The sequence below is a fragment of the Talpa europaea genome (assembly GCF_964194135.1).
Source record: "Talpa europaea genome assembly, chromosome: 1".
NCBI classification, from domain to species: domain Eukaryota; kingdom Metazoa; phylum Chordata; class Mammalia; order Eulipotyphla; family Talpidae; genus Talpa; species Talpa europaea.
Window position 1 is genome coordinate 2378074 of NC_140073.1, and position 24041 is coordinate 2402114.

The 24041-nt window shown below is 60.9% G+C and overlaps 1 protein-coding gene across 1 annotated transcript; it reads left to right on the top strand.

The window, feature by feature from the left end:
• Positions 1-1450: 1450 nt before the first annotated feature.
• LOC311185215 (tesmin-like) lies at positions 1451-22746 on the top strand (the record flags this gene model as incomplete). Its single annotated transcript, XM_084255739.1, has 9 exons — positions 1451-1924; positions 3630-3788; positions 6065-6185; positions 7752-7828; positions 9698-9789; positions 18878-18980; positions 20099-20236; positions 21457-21620; positions 22554-22746. The coding sequence occupies 9 exons, from the start codon at positions 1451-1453 to the stop codon at positions 22744-22746; spliced, it is 1521 nt and encodes a 506-aa protein (XP_084111865.1).
• Between the last annotated feature and the right edge of the window lie 1295 nt (positions 22747-24041).

Genomic DNA, 24041 nt, shown 5'->3' on the forward strand with positions numbered 1-24041 from the left:
TTAGGAAGGGGGATTTAACTCCTCACCCTACGTCTGCTGTTGTGGGATTTGCTTTCCTCGGGTTTGGCCAACTCCCTCCCCCTCGAAAGCCCAGGCTCCAGCGCCCGCCCGGAGGCGCCTCCCGGGAATCAGCCAGGGCGAGCCCCTGGCCCTGCGCCCACCGGCGGCGCTAAAAACGTGCTTTAAAAACTAAGGCCAGGGCCTCCCCGGGGGCGCAGCGGTTGAGCGCTGGGCTGTGAAGCTGCCCGCGGCCTCTGCGTCGCCGGTTCGATCCCCGGCTGCTCCCCGGCCACCGGAGGAGGGTCCCACATGGCGCGCAGACCTCTCCTGCCGCCCGCTGCTCCCCTCAGCAGTGTACTTGGGTCCTTCTGCCTGCTCTGCTCCCCGCTCTGGCTCTGGTGAATTCTCTCACCCTCCCGCGCTTCTGACTGTACCCAGTGCTTGTATAAATAAATAAATCTTAAATAAATAAATCTTAAAAACTAATAATAAATAAATAAATAAAAACGAAGGTCCGCATTCGAACCAGGGAGCCCCCAGCGCTGCCTCAGACTGGCCTGGGGGGTCTCAGTTTCCCCACCTGAGCGCGCAGAGCAGGTGCCCGACGCGCCCTCCGCGGCCCCCCTCCAGGCCCGCCGGCGCCGCCCCGGCGCCGCCCACGGCCCCGCCCACGACCACGCCCCGCCCTCCCACCCACGGCCACGCCCCGACCGGCCACGCCCTCGTGACCACGCCCAGGCCCCGCCTCCTTCTCAACCGCTAACGGTCGCCGGGCTGAGGGGGGTTCGCGCTGCGCTCCGCCCCGCCCACCGCCCCGCCCAGGTGCGTCCCGCCCACCCTCCCGCCCAGGTGCGTCCCGCCCACCGCCCCGCCCAGGTGCGTCCCGCCCACCCTCCCGCCCAGGCGCGGCGGCCCGCGGGCTCTGCGCCAGCCCCAGGCCCTGCCCACGCGCCCCCAGGTCGGCCTCGGGACCCCGGCCCCGCCGGCGCCGGCCAGCGGGACCCCCTCGGCTCTCCGGGCGCGGCGACCGAGGGACCCGGTGGGGACGCGGGTGGGTGGGACCTTGGCTGGGCTCCTAGTGGTCGGGGGCGGCGGGACCCCGTCTGGGCGCCGAGGGAAGTGTCCTCGGGAGTTGCCCAGGGTGGGCTCCTGGGGGAGTCCTGGGGTCACCTGGGGTCTGCACCTGGGGGAGAGTGGCAGGCCCCTGTGGGCTCCTGGGGCGATCCTGGAGGTTCCCCAGGGCGGCCCCCTGGGGGAGGCCCCCCCAGATCACCAGCGTGAGCTCCTGGGGGGGGTCACTTGTGGGCTTTTGGGGGGAGGCTGGCTGGGCCTGGGGCAGGGCAGGCGGCAGGCTCACCTGGCTGTGTGGTTGCAGGTGCTCAGCTCTGCGCTGGATCCGGCCTTGCACAGGGTGCTGGGCGATGCCCGGCCTGAGGCGTCCTCAGGGGGCATGGACGAGGCGGCTCTGCTCGCTGGGATGCCCAGCCCCGAGGACGAGCTGGTGACTGAACTGTTTGGCGCTGAGAGTCAGTTTGTTTCTGAGCACCTCGCCCTGAAAACACCCGTGGTGGTGAAGCGGGAGGAGGACGAGTTCCACGTCTTCAAGGACGCCTACCTGAGCCCCGCGGACCCCAAAGAGCCCCTGCTGCCGGCCTTCAGCCCCCCGCTGAGTGTGGACTGCAAGAGTAAAGTCAAAGTCGAGTTCCTAGGGGATGAACAGGAGGAGGAACTCCTCGGGGAGTACCCGGGTCTCCCTGAGCTCAACCCCCTGGAAGACGCCGTGCTGCCGGCTGTGCCGCCGCCGCAGGCCTACAATGTCCACTTCCTGTCCTCCCTGCTGACCCCACACAGGAGTCCGGCTGTCGTGCCCCTGGGCACCTGGGCCAGGGAAGGCGCGGCCCACGCCGGGGTCCGGGTCATTCCAGTAAGAGCCAAGTGGGAAACAGGCAGAGCACCACCCCCTTTCCCAAAAGAGAAACCCCACGGCTGCAGGGGTCCCCTCTCCCGCACTTCCTGGCTCAGCAGCATCTCCGGTTGGCCTTTCGCCTTCCAAACAGGGTGCTCCCCTTTTTAGTCCCAGCTGCCGTCTGAGCATCTCGCCCCAGGCCCCTTCCCCGGAGGGGACGTGCGTCCAGCATCAGTGGCTCAGAGCCGGCCTTGCCACCGGGACGGGCTGGAGGTGGACGCCCTGCGCTGGGGCGTCAGAGTCGCTGGTACGAGGCGGTGGAGTCCTCCTGTGTATGCAGCTTGCAGTTTCCCTTGAGGGTGATGGGGCTTTTGGGATTCACAGCAGGAATTCACGGTTCATTCTTGTGTCTGGTGAGCCTTGGACTCAAGGCCTCAGCGTCCCTCTGCGGCTGCTGCTTCTCCAAGCGTCTGGGCTAGAAACACATTCCTGCTCGTTCTCAGAGACGGTCCTCTTACTCTGGATCGCCACTGGCCGTTCTCTGCTTTTCTTCCTGCTGATATTAAACGTTCCTAAAGGAAAAAAGGATCCCAAGGAAATGTGTGCCCCCCTCCTTGGAAAACTAGACACTCAGTCATTAAATCACTTCAGAAAGTTCTAAATTAAGCCTTTGTCAGACATTTTGAGTCCATGTTGAGCTAGCTGGAGCCTGACTGCCCCTCGGCTGTGCTCAGCAATTTGCCAGGACGTGATGACTATTCTTTGAGCCCCAGGTTTCGGTAGGGTATTAAGGTAGATCTCCTGGTTTGAGTCACACCCACCCTTTGAGAGATCGCGGTCTGCCGTGGCTTTATAGGAGACTTCAGCATGTCACCCAGAGTCGCCATCTCCTTTGGCGGACGTTGTGACCTGCCTCCTGGGCAGCTGGAGGCGGAGCAGGGGGAGATAGCCGGGGTGGGCAGGCGGAAGGCCCAGCCCCTCAGTCTTCCTCACATTCTTAGCAAATTCTTCAAGAGAAGCACCCTGGTTTTAGAGGACTCAAATCTGATGGTAATTTTCTTTTTGATCATCATGACTTCTTAGGTTTTCAATTCCATCGATTTTCAGTAATACGTGGTTACTTTTCCCTATTTTTGGTGACTTGGTGTGTCGCCGACGGTTGAGAGGAGACTTGGCAGCCGTTCACCGACTCATATCTACGTGAACATGACTGAAGCAGCCAGGGAGGCTCCTCTGACTAGAAATGTCACCAAGCGCCCCAGGAGTCACACCACAGATGCATGTTTCTGAGGCAGCAGCGAGGACCGTAGACTTCCCGCTGTGGGGGTTGGGGGGCAAAACGGTTAACTTGGAGCTTGCTCTGGGAACAGCGGGGGGTAGGGGTGTCCCCATTTCAGGAGATTAGGAAGGCACCACGACTCTGCCAGTTCAAGTCCAGGCTGTGGGCCGCCAGGAGTCTTCTCGGCTGCTGGCACCATATTTTTAGAAACAGCCAGAGCACCACGGTGAGCCCACATCGCTACACTTGGTGGGCAGATGGTTTGTGTCCTGGGGGTCCCTCGTCCCCAGTGAGGCTTGCTGCCCTCTAGGGAGGTGACAGTGAGGAAGAGGGGCCCGAGGGGCCAGGGTGCTGGCCACTCGCAGAAGGAAATTCTCAGAGAATAGTATATGTTGGCAGCTGCAAAACCCCATGTGGGCTCTAACGTGGCGACTGCTTTTGTAGGTGGAGATCAAAGACGCAGGTGCTCCTGTCCCGAGTAACAACCCAGAGGAAGCAGCTTTCCAGAACCCGCTGGCCCAGGAGCCCTGCTGCAAGTTCCCGTCTCCCCAGGAAGCAGAGGACGCCTCTGGCTGCTTGCACAAGAAAGACCCGAACCCCATGGTAATTATGCAAAGAGAATAACCTGGAGTTCCAAGAGGCCAGCCCAGCACACACCTGACTCTCGTTCCTAAGCCAGAGGCGCTTGCTGTCTTGGTCACTGCTTTTCACCTGTGTCCTGTGGGGTCAGCTCTCTGGGTGGTTGCCTCTCAAAACAGGGACATAATTAGAGCTTCTCTAATGTTCTTTTTCTCACGTGATTCTCATTTCGAGCTGCTCTTCACAGGCCAAAGATGAGCACTGTGCTGTGTTTGTCGAGGAGGTAGCCATAGTCGCATCAGACAGGCCGGTCTGGGCTGGCCCGGGACGGGCAGAGCCTGAGCCCGTGGTTTGGCATGTGGTTGGGAGGGGCTGAGGTCCTGGGGCTGCAGGGCAAAGCTTCTCCCTTTCCTTTCTGCCTCCCAATTCTTTGTAGCACCCACTAACACTTGTGCAGGAACAGTAACCCACATCTGTGGTTTGAGACTGTGCCAACAGGCACGGGGCAGGTCACGATGGATTCAGGCAGACCGATGAAGGAAAGTCCTGGCGCCCTCGGGGGGGTTTCAGGCCTCCGTGCTCTCTCAGGGAGCCAGGCGCACAGGCACCCCCAGCAGGGAGCTGGCAGCGAGGCAGGCACGGCGGATGGGGTGCTAGGAAGCAGGCAGACAACCGAGCCTCCAGCCCCTCCATGAATCTCTATGCGCTTTCTCTGGGCTCTCTCTGGGGTGCTCGTGTGGTCCCTCCTCTCCGTAGTCACGCAGCTGGTCCTCCTGTAGCCGTCCGGTCGCTGAGTGACGCACCCTTATATCCCGCCCCAGGCTCAGCCGCGCATGCTCACGCACGCCCACCCCACGCTCCAGGGTCCACCATCAGGCCCACATGCCCTGCGCCCACACCCCCAAGCGCCTTTCTCATTAACGCGAACAAGGCCGCAGTGATGGCTGCAGAGGCTAGTGGCAAAAAAAGCCTCATCAATTCCATTTACCCTACAGTGCACTTCTGCGTGTTTGGAAGTTCGTTTAATGCTCCCGCCAGCTCTGCATCATAGACATTACTCTCATTTCTGGTTAGTGGGTAAGAAAACCGCTGTTTCATGGCCTGCGTGGAGTGGTGACTCCGGGACTCCGGGTCCAGGGCAAGCCTGGGAAGGCGGCAAGAGTCCTTTCCCAAAAAGCTTCTTGCACAAAGATCCAGTAGCGGCCTCGTGCCCAGGAACGTTTCAGGCGGCCAGAGCTCAAAGGCCTTCACGTGAGCTAGAAATCCTTTAGAGTGAGCTCATCGGGGGCCGTGGCTGGGCTGTGGTGACACAGCACTCTCCCTGGCTGAGAGGGTCTACGCAGGCCCGAGGGTGCTGAGGCAGAGCTATTCCAGGGCCCCCAGGCCAGCTGAGCAGGAGGAGAAGTTGCAGTTGACTTCTGGGTGATGTCACACGGGCCGGGCGGGCCCGGGTGTGCCGTGGACAGCCCCGGGGAGTTTACTCTGAGCCTCTCCGGGCTCTGCGCACGAGTGTTCGAAACACTGTCCTCCAAATACGAAGTTCGGGTCACATGAGTTCTAGTCTTTTCTCCAGCGTCAGCATGAGCTGAGGGTTTGACCCCATGACCTGCACCTCGTTTTGCTAACAGTGACGTTTCGTGCTTTGTTTTGGGAAACCCAAAGGCACTAAAGGCAAACCACAACTTTTATGGGTATTTGCAGTTTTGCCCTCGGAACCAGGAGCTGCAGGCAGGGGCCTGCCTCTCTGGCTCGCCTTCTCGGGGCCTTGCCCGGCAGGCTGTGCGAGCCGAGGGCGCCTGGCTCTGCCGGCTGCCACAGTGCGCCCCAGGCTTGCTGAGGGTTTGCTGCCATCAGGGTCCACCGCCAGCGTGCTTGCCAGGCCTGGGGAAATCGCCACGCTTCGTAGATGTTGCGGTGCGTGGATAAGGCTGTGTTTGTATGAAATAAAAGAGATGGACATTTGAGATAATCCCACGTTCAATAATGGGTGGGTGTGTCCCAGGAAGAGCAGCTATTGTGAGACTCAGGATCATCCAAGTCTCCGACAGCTGGAGACCCGGTCAGCTTCACAGGGCCGGGAGTGGAAGACCTCTCCTGTCTCCCCGCTGCTCCCCTCAACAGTGTGTTTCGTCAGTCTGCCTGTTCTGCTCCCCACTCTGTCTCCGGTGAATCTTCTCACCCTCCCCTGCCTCTGGTCTATCCCCCAGTTCTTGTATGCTTAAATAAATAATAATAAAGATAAACTTAACAAAAAATAAAATAAAATATAAGTGAAAGCTGACTGTTCTCTTCCATTCCAGGTGATCTGCCAGTTGAAAGGGGGCACGCAAGTGCTGTGTATCGACAACTCGGGTGCCAGGGAGCTGAAAGCACTGCATCTGGTTCCCCAGTACCAAGACCAGAATAACTACCTGCAGCCAGGTACAGGGGTTCGCCTTTTAAATTATGTGCCGTGTCATATGTAAGTCGGGAGGTGACTGATGTTTGACTCTGTATGGAATAAAGGTGTAGCTGGCATTAGTGCACTAGAACAGACAAAACTGTCTTTCTAGACTAAGCTCGTACATGCTGTTGGCTCCTCAAGTTCTCGGCTGCAGAGGAGCTCTGTGACCTAATGGGAGGGGACCCCCCACCACTGGCCTCGAGGCACCCAGACAGGCCGGGGCCCTGCTCAGCTGTGATGCGAGCATGCACTTTAATGTAAATCTGCTATGTGGTCAGTGAGGATCATCAACCCCCTTTCGCTACCCTGAGTTCTGGAATCACTGCATCAAGTGCTGGTTTATGAAGTTCATTTACTCAGAAGTTTCTTTAAACTGGCACAGTAATAAAAAAAAAAAATGACCTACAAGTACGTGGTCATTCTAAAATGCCTTATGACTGATTAGAGACGAAATGACCTCATCATGGGACTGTGTTTACCGAAGTCACACACTAGATCTTGAAAACCATCCTCCTGTGGGTGGACGACATACTCTAACTCTTACACGGCCAGAATCCTGCATCATCAGACAACTAGCTGACCTTGCCAGTAATTTAAATCAGTATTAAAGCTGGATGTCATTTCCGTGGCCTTTGGAGGCCAGAGTGAAGGAAAGTGACTGCCACCCCGTGCTAGTGGCCCCACACCCAGGGTGGACACAGCGCTGGCCACCTGGTTCCCGTGGTGAGAGGCACGGCTGGACTCTTGTCTCCAGAGCCACTTTGCTGTGCTCCAGCCCCCCATTTTCTGACTCTGCACCCCAGGGTAACATGTGCTCCCCTACACCGGCCAGGGCCTTCTCTCCTAATTGCCTTCCTCTGGCACACGAGATCCCGCTGCCTTTAGATGCTTGCCATACGATCACACCCCCCTTTGCTGTGCCGTGTACATGTTCAATTTCAGCATAAAGGAGACGCCCGGGACCTAGTCTCGCGGCGGCTCCCCTGAGCCCGGAGCAGACACTGCTCAGCATGAGGCCTGTCCCCCCCCCCGCCCCGGGACCTGGCCACACAGGACCCTCGCAGCCCGGGAATCGGTTTCCACCCGGGGCTGTTAGGCCAAGGAGACACCTACAAGTTCCAGTCTTAAGCAGTTTGGTCCAAATAGCCTCATAAGTATCCACAAACCAGCGAGTTGGGGACCCTTGGAAAGAACACGTCCAAGCTGAAAGCAGTTCACACAGCATCCGACAGGCGTCGCTGTGCCCCCTCTGAACACTCGGGGCTCCGCCCCCCACTCCCAGGCGAACTGCTGGGGCACCCAGCACAGTGTGGGAATCTGGGCACCAGCAACAATTTAGCAGAGAAAATTATTCTTGAAGTTCAGTAGTTTTATTACAGAATAAAAGAGTGTAAATAATAAAACTAGAGAGAGAAAATAAAAATAGAGTCAGGATAAGCTTGGAGACTGCACGTGGCAGACCCGCGCTGCATGGTTTTTGCTCTTGTTCCGTGTCAAGTGGAGCAGTGCCCGCTGGGAGCTGATGGTGACTGTCTTCCTTGCAGATGTCCCCAAACCAGCGACTACCTTAGTAGGAAGACTTCTGCCAGCCCCAGCAAGATTAAATCTCATCACCCAACAAGTGAGTCGTTGTCTTGATTATAAAACACAGCTGGGCGTTATTGTCCCTTGGCGTTTTGGTTGTCCGTGGCAACAGTTTAGGGACTATGATTTATGTCCCATTGAAAACTCAACAGTGAGACATTTGCCGGGAAGACCCCTTCAGCACTGGGCCAGGCCGGGGGGGCTGGAGCAAGGCCAGGACCCTCTCCGTGAAGCTGCTGGGCCTCCCTGGTGGCCCTCCTCAGCCCCGACCCCACCGGCCTGTCCCTGCTGGCCCGTCCCCCCTGGCCCCGCACACGCTAGGTCTAGAGCACCCCTTACGTCTCAATGTGCTCACAATGCCTTGTGAGAGTTCAGTGCTTCGCGGCCTCACCATTATCTGCAAAAATCCAATCTCGTTGAAATGTGCTCTTTTCCCCAAGACTTCTTAAAATGGTGTTTCTGGCGGGGTGGCTGCACGAGAAGGTGACGCCTACTAGATAATCAGCACGTTTTTCTTCTTTTTCCTTTTCCCTATATCTTTTTTTAAACATTTATTTATTTATACAAGCACTGGGTACAGTCAGAAGCGCGGGAGGGTGAGAGGATTCACCAGAGCCAGAGCGGGGAGCAGAGCAGGCAGAAGGACCGAAGGACACTGCTGAGGGGAGCAGCGGGCGGCAGGAGAGGTCTGCGCGCCATGTGGGACCCTGGCCGGCGGCCGGGGAACAAACCGGTGCTGCAGAGGCTGTGGGCAGCCTCGCAACCCAGCGCTCAACCCCTGCGCCACTGGGGAGGCCCTTTTTTTTATTTGTGGGACCCTCTCTGGCAGCCGGGGAACAAACCCGGGCGCTCAACTGCTGCGCCACCGGGGAGGCCCAAAGCTTGTTTTTAAATTTCAAGTTTTGGGGAGAGGAGGGAACGGGATAGGATGTTTATTTGTGATTTATACAAATAATCTCAAAACCTAATTAGATCTAACACTTAACAACTTGAAATTCTGATAAGAAATGAGGTGACACCTCACTTCTCTGCTCCCCTGGGGGTGTCCTCTCTGGCCCACAAGCACGAGCAGCCAAAGACTGAGAAGTGAGAGCTGGGGGGAAGGTGGGAAAATGAAGATCACGCTGCAGCTTTGGATTGGTTAAAATTGACCACAAAACATTTTTTTTAATGTATCTCTCTTTTTTTTAAAGATTTATTTATTTATGCATACAAGAACTGGGGTACAGGGCAGAGGTGTGGGGGGCGAGAGGATCACCAGAAACAGAGTGGGGAACAGAACAGGCAGATCTACTGAAATCCACTGCTGAGGGGAGCAGCGGGGAGACAGGAGAGGTCTGCTGCGCCATGTGGTTGCTCCCTGGCCAGCTGGGGATTGAACTCGTGCTGCAGAGGCTTTGGATTGCTTCATAGTGCGGTGCTTAACCCCTTGCGCCACCGGGGAGGCCCACACAAAACATCTTTTGAAGAGTTATGCTATGCTAAGAAGATGAATCCAGAAATGTGTGGCTCACAGAAACGCTGACCTGAACGTAGCTCAGAGTTTATAGTTCATGACGATGAGGTGGCGGCCCCAGCCCGGCCCCGGCCTGCTGACCACACGTGTGTTCTTCCGGCCAGCATGTCCACGGGCTGCCCTGGCCCGTAACCCAGTGCCCCTTGTCCACGGCCAGGCCGCCTGCCACGGGTCTGTGGGGAGGCTGGGCGGCTCCCCGGCGCCCCTGCAACACCTCTGCCCGGCTGTGGGCTGTGAGGGGGCCCTCCGCGGGGACACCTGAGGGTGCGGGGAGGGCCCCCTGATGTGACCCTCTAGGGGAAAGGCAGCCCCTGTGACCTGTACCCAGGGTTGGCGGGTGGGAGCTCGGAAACCCACGCTAATTCAAAGCACGCCTTTGACTTTGTGCAGCTCGACAACGGACCTCTGCCGCCGGCCGCCAACGGGGCCCCCTTCCCCGCGGGGTCAGCTCTGCCAGGACCACCCAAACTAGCTCTGGCTGGGTAAGGACCACGCACTCCGCTGGCGTTTATTTAATGTGAGAGTTGACGAGGCTCTTGGGTGCGTCCGGGACTCGGTGTTGTGTGCAAACTTCACGGTGTCCGCAAAGCCGCCCGCGGTGAGCCTCGCCGCCAGGTGCCGCCGAGCCTGCCGGACGCGGGGCCTCCGCCGGGCCGGGGTGGAGCTGTCGCCAGGGACCGCCGTCTGAGTTTCTCTTTGTGTGGGCTCAGCTGCTGTGCCCACTGCCGCCGGCCATGTGAGCAGGCGCGGTCAGCTGGCCGTGGTCCGGCGTGGCTTGGCTGCCCGGCCTGCCCGGTGGGCTGTCAGTGGTGGTGCCGGCCGGTCGCCAGGGGCATGTGGGCACCACCCACCCAGGACCACGTCTGCCACGTTACAGCCCCATTTATAACCGTAACTTAAGCACAGCCAACGAGCTGGCCGAAGCGCTTTGCCGAGGGGACACTCCACGCTGGCGGGGCGGCAGCCCTTTCCGGGATGGCTGCGTCCTGGCCCGAGGGTCTGGCAGCCGCTCCGCGGGACCTGCTGCGCTGTGCTGCCCAGGCCGCGGCGTGTCTGCGGCGTTGCTGAGCGGGAGGTTGGGGTGCGGCGGAGGACGCAGGAGCTGTTCTTGGGGATGCGGCCTCCTGTTCCTGCTCTCGGGCCGCAGGGCCGGTGGGGCGAGGCGGTCACCGTGGCCTTGACCTCTGGGAGAACTGAGCAGGGTGAGCCCCTCCCACCCAGCCTTCGGGCCCTGGCTCTGCAGGGCAATCTCTGCATCTTTCTGACCCTAGGGTGCCTCGGGCCAGGGGCCTCTCAGCACTAAGTGCTTTCCTGCGTCTAGAACATTCCGGGGGATTGGAGCTCGTAGGACTTTATTTCAAATGTGTCCTGGTGCCTTTTGCGTTTCCTGGTGGCATAGCTGGGCGGCCCCGAGGGCGGGGCAGGAGGTGCCCCTGAAGAGCCCCCACCCTCGCCGCCCCTCCTCCCACCCTTGCCTCCCCGCCCAGCTGGGTCTTCGCAGCCACAGTTTTCTTTATTGAAGGAGTCGTGCCTCTGGTGGACGAGTTTTGTTATACACGACGTGTCAGGAAAAACAAGGGCTTTGCTGCAAATAATAACTTGACTCACTGCCACCCTCTGAATCAGCCTTAATTGGTTTTTATCCCAACGTTCACCTCAAACATCTCCACCAGGTTATGATTTGTGGTAGGAAGGAGCAGACAGCTGCTGCTGGAGCCGTCCCCATCACAGCCAGCCTGGCACGGCTCTGACCCCGCAGGCGTCCCTGGCCTTCCTCACCACCCCACAGGACAGCAAGGGCCAGCAGGTCTGGGCACATCTGCGGGGAGCGGGTCCCCACAGCAAGGCCCAAGCGCTCCACCTGCCGATCTGATCCCACAAGCCCCTCCCTGCCCTCCGGGAGGTGGACCGGCCAATTAGGAACCGGCTTGCGTGCCCACAGCAGCCACACCCTCGAGATTAAAGGCTGAATATAACCCAGGCTCCACCCACCGTCGATTAGAGCCCTGCTATCATTCCCGGCGGCCTAACAGGCCTCGTGACGAGGCCGCCTGGGCGTCCCTTCTCCGGGAGCATTTGCTGAAAGGTGAAGCCACAGTGCATGGAGGTGCCTTCCGTAGACGCTGGGTGAGGACAGTCGCCAGGGTCGCTGCTTACCCTGGGCATCCAGGCGGCACAGGGACGTGGCATCGAACCCCGGCCAGGGCCCAGCTCCCGGGTGGCCCCACCGGCCCCCGCGGTCCTGTCGGGCAGCCGCACTCAGGCTGCATTTCTGCCTCCTTTGCCCAGTGACTCAAAAGCCTCCCGAAGGGCTCACGGCAGCTTCCACCCTCTCCAGAAGTTCGCGCTGTCGTTGCCTCCATCCGCGCGGGGGTGGGGAGCCGGTCTCCAGACTTCCCCGCTGATAACCGTGCCAAGCGTTGCTTCTCCATGTCGCGTGTTCTCCGGCTTCTCGTGTCCAGGCTTTGGCGCGTTGCCCCCGGCGGGCGCGGTGAATGTAGCAAACACACTCGGGTGTCCCGTGACCGCTGAGCCTGAGTGAGCACCTGCTGGCCCTGCCTGGCTCTAACGCCCGCCGTCGCACCGCTGTGCCCTGCTGCTGCGCGGGCACCGCTGGGGAGTCTCCGAGTGCCCCGTCCCCTTTAAAGAGAAGGGTTTTGGTTCCCCTGGACAGGAGCGCCAGGCCCCGGCCCCGTCTCAGAGGCAGGCGTGAGAGGGGCAGGAGCAGTGACGCGACGCCGGCGTCCCCTCCTCCAATAGCCCAGCCTTGACCCAGGCCGGGGGGTGGGGTGGCGGTGGCCGGGGCGTGGAAGGCCCGGGCGCCCGAGGACGGGCAGCAGCTGCCCCTAGGTGGACACTTATGCAGCTCTGCTGCCTCACCCGGGCACATTCTCTGAACGGAGTAAGGATGAGCAGCTGGTCCGGGCGCTGGGGGTGGCTGCCGTGGCCAGTAGGGGGGTGTAGCCAGGCAGGGATGGGGGAGTGAGGGCCGGCACGGAGCAGGAGGGGGGAGCCCAGCATGGGCAGAGCCGCCTGCCGGGCACACCCTCTGCAGGGGCCGGCAGGCGGTGAGACCACAGGGCTGATGGCCCCCACACCCCAGCCCTGGAGGCCGCAGCCCACGGCCGGCTGCCCACCTGCTCTGTGGTTCCTGGGGGCACCTGAGGCCCGGACCTCCCTGCAGAATGAGGCAGCCATGCAGCCCTGGCCCCCTGCCCAGCTGGCGGCCTGAGCCCCTCCTCTTCAGCACCCACTCACCACCTTGGGCCACTGCGGCCCCTGTTCCCCGCGAGCGACATTTCCAGGCCGGGCCCGCGGTCTTCATTTTCTGACCGAAGGCCGCCCTGCGTTCAGCAGCGCAGCCCACGCTGCTCTCTCTCCTCTGGCGCCCCAAGGACGGCTCTGGCTAATCCCCCAGCAGTCAGGAGGGGTCCCCCCCTCCCCCCCCCCCCTCGCCACAGGACGGCTCCAGGCCGCCACTCGGGCTTCCCACCCCGGTTCAGGTTTTGGAAAACTCGAGGAAGTAAAAGCGCCGTCTGGTCAGACCACACACGAGGCCCAAGCCTCGCGCGAGGGCAGGAACACAGGCTTGGGGCCGAGGAGCGCCCGCTGCACCGCCCCCCGCGGCAGCCCCCGCGCGGCGCCTAGGCCCGCTGGCGTTGAGACGCCAGCTGCTTAGCGGACTCTCCCCGAAGAGTAACCGTCTGAAAACATTTTCTTTTTTAATCTTTGTAGAGTAACTCTTAGTTCATGGGACTCAAGGTCTAAAAAGCCATGTAACTGTACCAAGTCCCAGTGTCTGAAATTGTAAGTAATCACAAATCCTTCATTATTCCATAGACATAGAAATAAGGTGGTTAGAGGCCAGCCCGCGGCTCGGCCGGCAGCCTGTCCCCGTCCAGGCCCTCAGCCAGGCCGCCGGGCCGCCCCGCGGGCCCCCAGGCCCCCGCCGTCCCCACAGGCCCCCGGGCCACCCCGCAGGCCCCCGCTGTCCCGCCTCCGGGGTCGCGTGAGCGGGTGGCTCAGCCAGGGCCGCCTGAACTCGCCTCGGGGCGCGTGTCTCGGGCCGTGGTGTACCCCCGAACCCCTCGGCGGCCGCCACGGGTGCCTGGGCTGAGCGTCAGCTGCGACACGGCCACATCCTAGCTTTCTGTAGTCATGAACTGATTTGCCTCTACATTGAATTTCTCTCAGGAAAGTTCTCCCACAGGGCTGCCACTCCCCTGGAGGCCCGGCCACAAGGGCGGCAGGGCAGAGGTGAGGCGGGCCCGGGCTGGGTACTGTGGGGGACACAGGCGGCCCTTGGGCCCTGGACCGGCAGCACAGGCAAGGTGAGCGCCCCCCCCCCCCCCCGCCAGACGCCTGGGGTATCTGCCCACTGGGTGGGCCTAGTGCTCGCTCCCTGCCCCGAGTGCCCTCGCTTAGCGGGGAGGGCGCCCTCCCCGAGGTCTGCCGTGACTCTGCGTTCGTTGCTCGCTGATGGGACGGTGACGTGGGGGTGCAGACACGGGTCAGGGCCCGGGAGGCCAGAGCCTGGCTTACAGGACAAAGCTGAAAGGACAGATTGATCTTTTTTTAAGTAATGCTGAGCCGCAGGGACGGCGCGTGGCAATGTCCGAGCCGTCCCCAGTTTAGTCTGTGGACGCGAGTCGCACGCCTGTCTGAACTCCAGCGCCTCCCCAGGCCTCTGGCCGGGAGCCCCCCGAGTGCGGCTCTGGGTGAGGAGGACGGACAGCAAGGACGCGCCTCACCGGGTGGAGACTTGGGTGCGTGGAAGACGCGGTGGTGGTGATGAGAGCAGGGCTGGGGCTGCTAGGCGCTGGCGGCCTTGGGGGCCGGGAATGTGGGATCACCCCAGCAGGGTGCAGACTGTCTCTGGGGACAGAGGCGGGCAGCCCTCAGCATGGGGAAGCAAGCGCAGCTCCAGGAAGGGCTCACCTGACTGCCCGCTGCCGGGGGGAGGCCAGAGAAACAGCTTTGAGAGGTGCTTTCCAGACAGATGGCCACGACCCCGAGGGACAGACGTTCCCCCGGGGGTGGGTGTGCTGGGGCGCAGTGGCTTCCAGCCTCGAAAACTTACTGCTTGTTAAAAATAATGGGAGGATTCTAAGAGCAGTTCGCTCTACCTGCCCATCAGTGCTGCCCGTGTCCTCCTGGGTCTTGGACGTTTGAACCTTGATTGGCCACGACGTGTTCATCCAGTTGTCGTGAACCCACTTAGAACAGGGCTCCTTTGACTGAAGCAGAAGCAGAGCTAAGGGCTGAGCCTGGGCAGGGTGTGGGGCGGAGCAGCCCCTCCCTGCCAGGAGGCCGAAGGAGACTCGTTTCTCATGGGATATGGTCCAGGACATTTAATTACCCGGCCACACGCTGACTTGGAACACATCCCGACTCGGGTCTTTACACGTCCTGCATTCCAGTTCAATTTTTGCTGAGATATTAGGTAGGATTTGTTAGGAATAATCATATTATCCACATTTTTTATCCTAATCAAATCTAAATCCACATTTTCTTCATCGATTGGGCAGTCTCCAACATTGCTTTTTCAAATGGACTTTTGTCTCTGAATTACCACATTAATTAACTATTAAATGGCCCAGAATTCTGTAGAACAGAAGGTCAAATCTGGGCGGTCATTTACTTATAAGCCCTTGTTCTTTACTCATACTTTTGCTTTTCTTTTATATATTAAATTATTAATTTTTATAGCTTATGGTTCTAATATTAAATCCTTTGCTTTAAAAGACAGATGTTTTCAGTTGAATGCAGTTAAAACGCTCACTGCTCTTTATTGTCCATGCCTTTGGTGCCTTGTTTAAGAATCTGCCCGCCCCCCAGCTGAGCCAGATGTGCCTGTGGAGTTTCTCTGACAGTTTTAAGGCTTTGCTTTCGCCCCAGAGGCCTCACGGCAGGGACGGAGTCTCTGGGGTGGCCGAGTCACTGTCCCCACGGGAAGCTCGGGGTCTAGCACTCCCGCTGCCGGACTTCAGCCTAGTCCCCCTTCTTGGTCATCGTGTTTCTCTGCTTTTACTTCCTATTCAAACAATCGTCTTGTCTTACATAAAGACCCTGTCCTGCCCCCTCTTCCTGCCCCCGCCCCCCGCGCTCCCAGGGCAGCCTCTGAGCCTGGCGCTGGGCATGCTGACTTGCTCTGATTTGAATAGAAACACTGCCCACCTGTGCCCCGCCCCAAGGTACCTGCTGGGGTTCCCTAGAGACACCCTGTCCTGGCAGGACCCCTCTCAGCTGCTGTGACAGAGACCGCCCTGAGCCGCTCGGGGGCCCGCGGAGTGTCACACGCCTCATCCCCTGCATCCTTGCCTGGCCGGCCTCCCTGAGTGCGTCCCTTCTTGGGCTGAGCAGGCTGGCCAGCCGCTGCCCTCTCAGCTGCAGCCTGTCACCGGGAGGAGAGGGGAGGGCGCAGCAGCCCCCTGTCTCTCAGGGCAGAAGCCAAAGCCGCCACAGGCTCACCTGAAATCGCTGTCACTGTAGCACTAAGGAGTGCGTGGGTCCTGCAGGACACCCCGAATCCAGGGAAGGACGTTTCCTGGTTTCCTAAAAGGTTTGTTTTCTCATTAGTAAAAATGAATGATAAATTTCACAAGTGCTTTTTCCCCGAGTTTGTGAGTTTGTCGAAGGGCCCTCGCTTAATCTGATAACACGGTTTTTTGTTCTAGCCTTAACCCCTTGAATGCCAGGGTGGAACCCACTTTGATGAGGCTACTGATTTCACTTTCTGCACTCGTCGCCTCCTACCCCGGCCTCGGAGGACGTGCTGGCTCTTCACGCATTCTGTGACTTCATAGTAGGGCCCTCTCGCCTCGAGTGACATAGCTGTGCCTCTTGAAGTGTCCAGCGTGTATTTGTATGCATATATGTGTATCTGTGTATGTGTATTGAATTACATTTTTATTGTTAATTTTTAAATTTAATTGCACAGTGGTCAGATATGTGGTCTATATGAAACTGACCTTTTTGGGATGAAGGCTTAATGTTTAGTCTATACTAGCTAAAATAATGTTTATTTTCCATTTGTTGGATGCATTTGCTACCTATTAGCTCAAATTTGTTAATTTTGTCGTTCAAATCCGCTACATGCTTATTGAATTTTGAGTGATTTCTCTTTTTTTTGATAAAAGTATGTTAAAACCTCCCACTATGATTGTGAAATTGTTTTTCCTTATAATTCCACTTGGTTTATCTATTTTGAGTCTATAGTGTGAAGAACATACAAATTCATAATTGCTATGTCTCCGGGGTGAATTGTTCATCAACTGTTAAATGTATCTCTGTACCGGTTGTTTTTTGCCTTAAATTTTTTTGTCTGATATTAAGGTTGCTACAGCATGGGTTTCTGGTTAGTAGTAAAGACTTATGCTCCATAATGTCTCTTACTTCTCACAACTTCCTGCTGTAAGAAATGAGGATCATAGGGTCTGTGGTATGGGAGGGAGAGCAGGCTTGGCGACAGATGTAAAAGCCGTCCTCAGTTTAGTATGGCAGGGGCAGGCGCCAACTAATCAGACCACCAGGAGACGTGTGTGGCTCTTGACCAGCAGACGCAGTTTGAGCAGGTGTAAGACTCTAGACCTTGTTGGTTTTTCTCTCCATGCTGAGGTTATTATCCAGCTGTCAGTCCTGATTTCTAGTAAGTCGAGACAATCTGTCTTTTCTCTCTGGTGCTGTTAAGGTTTTCTTAGAATCTTCGCTTTTTCTATTTACTCATCTCTCCTGGCGTCCACCGGGCCTCCCAGCAGTCTGAAGCCCACAGACGTCCTCATGCTCCCGCCTCTCCGTGTCCCCCGTCCGTGCTCCCGCCTGTCCCTCCAATGACACTGAGCAGACGCGTGACCTCAGCCTCCTCCCGTGGTCCTGGTCTGTCTTTTTAGACGGCATCTGGGTTATATGTCTACACCTTTCAGTTTACTCTTTCTTTAGTTACCTTTATCCAGCTCACACACCACAAGGCTTGTGGAAAAAATAGCAGTTCCTGACGGTCTGCTCATGTCCTCAGCTCCGGGAGCTTTCAGCTCTTTTCACATTCGCCTCCAGAAAACCAAATGACATGCCTATGTTGCCACATCTTGCCTTTTCCGTCTTGGGGTGATCTTATGTTTGTTTGGAGGTGTGGCTCTCTCTGTGCTTCCTCGCCCTACCCCACGGAAGCCCCGGCCCATGGGTCCCCACAGGCCAGTGCCGGGCCTGAAGTGGGGGCCGCTGCTTGCTGCCCGGCTGCCCCCGCCCCTTTCCCGCACTCCTGGCCTCCCCGTTGCGAGCAGTTCATCCGTCCTTTTCCTTGCACAGACTCTAGCCCCAGCCCCTCCGGTTGGCATGAGGCCCAGCGCCTGCTGCCCCTGAACTCGCTCCTTTCCAGCTTTCCCGCCTGAAACTTTCGTTGTCTCTGCTGTCCCCCCACCCCAGTGACGCCTGTGCCCTCCAGGAGCAGGCCATGGAGCAGGCCGCCTCCCTGGGATGGATGCGCGCAGTCGCTGTCAGGGCTGCTGACCTGAGCTGCTGACCTGAGCCCTCTGGCACCCTGGAGCCCCGTCTGGGGCGGGTGGGGCAGTGGCTGCTGTCCCTTTGCCTCTGACCATCCCCTGTGCCCTCCTCTTGGCCTGACGTGCATTTTAAAATCTGGTGAAAATTGTTAAACTAGTTGTTCTGGAACCGTCTAGCGGGAATGTAGCTGCAGACCACTGGTCTACCCGGTCGCTGGGCTCCGCGCCCCCCACCACCACCACGCAGTGCCCCAGGGGCCTGGTCTGTCTTCCCTCTGCCACTCCTGGAGACCGGCCGCTCAGCGCCCACCTTCCACTTTAGAGCTGGGGCTGCTGATCGGTAGCCCCCGTCCCAGAACTTGGGAGTTGGTGCTAGAACCCGGGGCCAAGGCCTTTCCAGTGGCTGTGCTCCTGGAGGGAACCGTCACAAACGGGGCCGGGGGCCTGGCGAGCTGCCCCGGCCTGTCTGGGCTCCAGGTACTAGGTGTACTCGGTGCCCACACCTGCACCCTGGGCTGGACGTCAGTTGTTATGGCTCCCTGCATGGGGGACCTGTGGCCCCCCAGCCTCGAACAGCCCAGCTTCACGGCAGCCATGAGCACTGCCAGAAAACCCACCATGGCCCTCACACTGCCGTCCAGCCGCTGGGCTGTGCCTGGGCCTTCTAGACCCAGGCATGCGGGCAGTCGGAGGACCCACTAACGATGCTGTTCTGTGGATCCCAAATTCATGGACAACTTGGTGTTGCAGCAGCTTGAGCTCCGAGGGGTCACACCTCGTTCACACCCTGAGGTGGGACAAAGCCAGAACCCAGGCCAGGCTCCCCTGCCAGGCCAGGCCCAGAGCAGGCGCCCCTTCAGCCGAGCCTCAGGCTTTAGTGTGGCGGAGGGAGTGTCCTTTGCTCCTTGGCCTCCTGCCCACACCTTCCAGCCCCGGGAGGACGGGCGGGGCGGGGCGCTCAGGGTCGCGGAGGTGCCCTCCCACCACGTGCCGGGCTGGAGGACGCCCTCGCGGTCCCCCTGGCGCTCACTCGGAGGAGGCCCGCCTGACCGCTGTGCGCTTGTCTCCGCAGGTACTGCGACTGCTTCGCCAGCGGGGACTTCTGCAACAACTGCAACTGTAACAACTGTTGCAACAATTTACGCCACGAAATTGAACGGTTTAAGGCCATTAAGGTAATCCGCTTTCGTGAGAACAGGTATTTCTAAAGCTTTTAAAGTACTTGGCCTGTTCTCAGCTGTCTCAGCGATTTCTCATATCCACGTCGGGAAAAGCGAAGGTCCTGCAGACTGCGTTGGTCGTGACGGTTCCTGGGGGCAGGGGTAGGGGGCCGACAAGGAGCGTCACATCCTGTGGGTGTGGGTGGGCTTCTAGGGGTGGCGGAGGCTCCGATCTAAGAATGTGCAAGTGTCTGCCTTGTCTTGCTTTGGGGTCCAGAGACCGGGGGCAAATCGCGTGGGGTGGAGTGGCCTGAAGGCGCAGCCGCGGGGGAGCCAGGTGAAGGGCCAGTGGCACCACCCCCTCGCCCCAAACTGCGCACAAGCCGTGTCCATCCTGGGAGAAGGGATGGCCTGTTGAGGAGGAAGCCGGGCGGCTCCGGCGACAGCACGGCGCCCCTCACAGGTGAAGGAGCCGACAGGAACTGTCCACACCCTGTGACGGCTGCTGCGAAGCTCCAGAAGAGGCAACACCACGGCCATCGAGCCAGAGCAGCGCCACGGGGGCGCATCGGCCAGGAGGGGTCGCGAGACCCTGCTGGGTGCTGCCCGTCCTCCAGCTTGGCGGGTTGGGGTTCCCGGCAGCCGCGCGCATTCCCTGCCCCTGTGCCCAGTGCCCAGGGCTGCCGAAGGCTGGGCACGGCTGTGGGTTTCCGGTACGGGGCGGCACATCCCCGCTGTGAACCCCCGGGGGCAGCAAGAAGGGAGGGCCCCTGGAGCCCGGAGCCCCTTGACTGTGTTGCTGGGGACGGGGTGGGCCTCAGAGTTACGGTCGGCAGAGCCGCGAGGGTGGGCGGCACGTGCTGCACCAGGAAGGGCCTTCCCTGCCCTCTGCTCCTTACCCTCTCCGTGCGTCGGTCTCTCCATCTGCCAGACAGCAAGGGCGGCGGCTCTGAGGACGGAGGGGCCAGGACGTTCTCTGTGTCCTTGCCGCCCGTCACCCCCCAGCCCTGACCTCAGGAGACGCTGCTAACCGTGGCCCCTTTTACAGCAACTCCCTGACAGGCCAACGAGGGCCCTCACTGAGCCGCACTTCAGCCGCGCGGCGGGCGCTGACGGCCTTGTGTTTGTCTTAGGCGTGTCTTGACAGAAACCCAGAGGCTTTCCAGCCAAAAATCGGCCTGGGCCTACGGGGCGACGTCAAGCCGCGGCACAACAGAGGCTGCAACTGCAAGAGGTCAGGCTGCCTGAAGAACTACTGCGAGTGCTACGAGGTGGGTGGCCCACTTCCCGGCGCCGTTAAGACAAAAAAAAAAGGTAGCACAACGGCTAGATACCTTGGCCTGAGTAGGGTTTGTGGTCTAAAGCCGGCTCGCTAGGACTCAGAACTAGAGCTCGTGTCTCCCGTCCAGGCCCATAAAGGGCCGGCACAGCCGCCACGCTCATTTCTTGCCCTCAGTCACGCTCACCAGCCAAGTGCGCCGGCTCCCTTGGGCGCCCCTGCACCCCAGCCTGGGCGTCTACAGCAGCTGCTGCCTTGGGCTGGGTGTGGCTGGTCTGGGCAGTGGCCACCAGTGACGCCTGGAGGGCCCATGTGCGTCCCCTGCCCAGCCCCTGCCCAGCCATGCGGACGCTCTCGGTGGGACGGTGGCACAGTCGGTCCCCAGGTGTCCCCTGGGTGCTGTGAGCAGGCAGCTCCCAGGCCCCCTGAGGCGCCTGTCTCTGCTGAGGGCACGGAGCAGGGGCCTCGGCCCTCCGTCAGCGAAACCCTCCTTGAAGCCTCCCCTCGTTTGCGTGAGCTTTGGGGTTTCCTTGCATTTTATTTTTAAAAGGCTGTCATTGAAAATGTCAACAAGGCTTCAGAAAAGTCCTCCTGGCTCTGGAGACGTGGGTTGAGGGCTGAGGAGGCAGCCCCGCCGTCCCCAGCCGGGCCGGACAGCCCCACTTCAGATGTGGCAGCGACAGGATGTAAAAGCGAGAGGCCGCCCGCGGGTCTCCTCACGCCGCCGCTGCCGCTGGTGACAGGCCACAGGCCCCGCCTTCCCGGGGGGCCAGCAGCCCCCAACACTCACGGGGGCCTGGAGGGAAGAGGCGGAGGGAGGGCCCGAGGGCCAGCGTGAGTGGTCCCTGAGTGTCGGCCGGCCAAGTTCACCCACAGGAGGCAGAAGGGCCTCCCCAGGCGCCAGCCTGCCCCCGCTGGGCGCCCAGGTCTCCCTGCCTGCTCGGTCCCGGGCTCAGGGCTCCCTCGGAACAGGAGCCCGGCGAGCAGCAGCCCCCCCTGCAGGCTGGCACCACGCCCCCAGGAGCCCCATCGGGTGCCCCGTGTCCCCGCTCACCCCACGCCCCCGTCGCACTCCTCCACGCCGCCTTGTTCTCCGGGTGAGGAGACTGACCTCCACTCGCCCGCGCGGAGGGACGGTGCTGTGGCCGAGAGCGCGCTTGTTCGGGATGACTCATGGGCCAACCCGAGTGACTGAGCGCCGTGTGTTGCCAGGCCAAGATCATGTGCTCCTCCACCTGCAAGTGCGTCGGGTGCAAGAACTACGAAGAAAGCCCGGAGCGGAAAACGCTGATGAGCGCGCCGGGCAGCGGGAGCTCCGAAGGCGGCCACTGCCTGTCACCGAGGTGCCCGGTGCTGCCGAAACCCAGAAGGGACAGGTGGGTGCTGCGAAGAGGTCGCCCCGCGTCCACCCGGGAGAAGGGGTGTCCGCCCTCGCCGTCCGAGGTCCCCGTGTTGTCCTGAGCCGCAGGCCCAGCTCGGGCGGGGGTGGGGGCCCCCAGACTGGGCCTGTGGGGCGCCACCCTCCGCGCCCCTCTGGGACGGTGGCATCCACACAGCACCTCCCGCTCCAGGGCTGAGGCACACTTGGCCTCGGTCGTCTGCTGGGGCCTCCTGGTTCCATGCGATGGCCCTGGCGCGACGACCCCCGGCGGCCACCAGCCAGGCCGTGCTGGCGCCAGACGTGCCCCTCGCTGGCACCTGCCTGGGCTGACCGGGTGGGCTGCAGCCCAGGGCCCCCACCTGGTCCCCGCGAGCCGAAGGCCCCCGGCGCTGTGCGTTGTCGCCATCGAGAGTCGTGTAACTCACCTCACCGCGGATGTCCCTTTTCACAGCCCAGCTCTCCACGGTTTTGATATTTAAAATTGATATTTCAAAATCTAACTTTAATATCTGATAACATTTTCCCGAAAGTTTTCCGCTCGAGCGCTGCTGGCAGCCATCTCGCGGCCCCTGAGCTGGGGCAGGCCCACCCCAGGCTCCGGGGAACCCAGGCCTCTAGCCTGCCCCAGCCCCGGCGGCCCTGCGGGGCTGACACCCCGAGGAGCCTGTCTCACCCCAGGTTCGGCTGCTCTCCCCCAGCCAGCCCACGGCCTTGACCCCGAGGCCCGGGGCCCTGCGGGCTCCTCATGGGGGGCCCAGAGTCACCCCGTACTGTCCTTACAGCCCCTCCTCCGCCACGGCAGCGGACAGTTGTGTCCAGCGCCGGGAGGACAAGGCCAGGCTGTAACTGGAGACGTTCTTTAAAATCCACCGCGGAGGCGGCCAGGCACGGGGCGCCCCTGACGCGGCCTCCGCTGTGTTTGTGACAGGCGGGCGCCCTCCTGCATCTCGCGGGAGGTGGTGGAGGCTGCCTGCGCCTGCCTGCTGGCCCAGGGCGAAGAGGCCGAGCAGGAGCGCTGCCCCCCGAGCCTGGCGCAGCAGCGGGTCCTGGAGGAGTTTGGGAGGTGCTTGGCCCAGATTCTCCAGATCGAGTTTAAGTCCAAGGGGCTGACGGTCGAGTAGCGCGCAGTGTGGCCACAGCGAACGCACCGGACTCTGGAGTTCAGGACGCTGCGGCAGGAACCCGAGGCTGGGTCTGCACCGGCGCCACGGCCCAGCTGGAGCTCCCCTGCCCCGGCCCCAGGCACCCCCCAGCCCATAGGGGTCCCGCCGCCCAGCCCCCTCTTTGCGGACAAGCCGCCCAACGCGCTGGGCGACGCCACCCGTGCCTGGAGTCAGCCCTCCACGAGACGTCTCCGGAGCCTCCTGCGCTAGCGCCACGACGGTCCCCCCACCCTCAGAAACAGCCTCCAGCTGGGCTGCCCGAGGCAACCGAGCCCCTCCCGACACGGCTGGGTGCCCGAGTGCAGACCGCCCTGGGGTCCAGGCATGGCTCCCCCAGGCCACTGGGGACCCTGCTGTTCCTCCTGGTTTCTGCCCGAGCTGTGGACAGCTCTGCCGCCCCGTGAGCGTCCCCTCGGTGGCTGCGTTGGGTTGTGTTGCTGTTGCTGTTCGTAAAATATGGTTAAAATAACTGGTTTTCAGGAACCAGCAGATAGGACAGTCATTGAGTCGACTCTTTCTTGTTTCTGTCGTGAAAGCCGAGAGGAATAAAAATTTCAGCCGTCTTCAGCCAGGGCCGCGTCTGCACCGGGAGGGGAGGTCGCGGGCGGCTCCCCCGGGGCTGGCCCCGGCCCCCTAGCTGGGGCTTTCCGTTCTCACTGCCCCAGCTCCCGCGCTGTCCGGGGCCGCGGGCGAGGGGCTCACCCCCAAACAGGGCCCCGTCTCCTGGGCCGCTTCCTTCCCTGCCCTCTCCGCTGCGGCACCTCCTCCCGGACACCGGTTACCCCTAATGGAAGGGGCGGTTTGGAGAGGGGCGGGGTGACGGAGGGGAGCCCCCCAGAGGTGGCACTCCGCTCAGGGCACACCTGCTGGGCCGGGGTGTAGCCAGGGCGGGGGCGGGCAGCCCGTGGCCACGGTGGGCAGGAGCCAGGCCGGAAGTTGGCCGGGCAGCGTGGGCTACGGGCCCGGGACGGGCAAGCAGACAGGGCGTGGCCTTGACCAGCAGCCGCCGCCCGGGGCCCTGCTCAGGTGTGATTCCTGATGCCGCCCGGAGAAACTCGAGCGTGAGGGTGGCAGGAAGCGGGGGTGCGAGGGACGCAGGGCGGAGGGTGGCCTGGGGCCAGAGGACGGGTGGGTGGGCAGCCGGGCCACTGCGGCGGCTCGAGGGAAGCTGCCGGGGTGGCAGGGCCTGGGGAATGGCGGGGAGGAGGGTGCAGGGAGCCAGGCTCGGAGAACCAGCCCACGCCATGGCACCG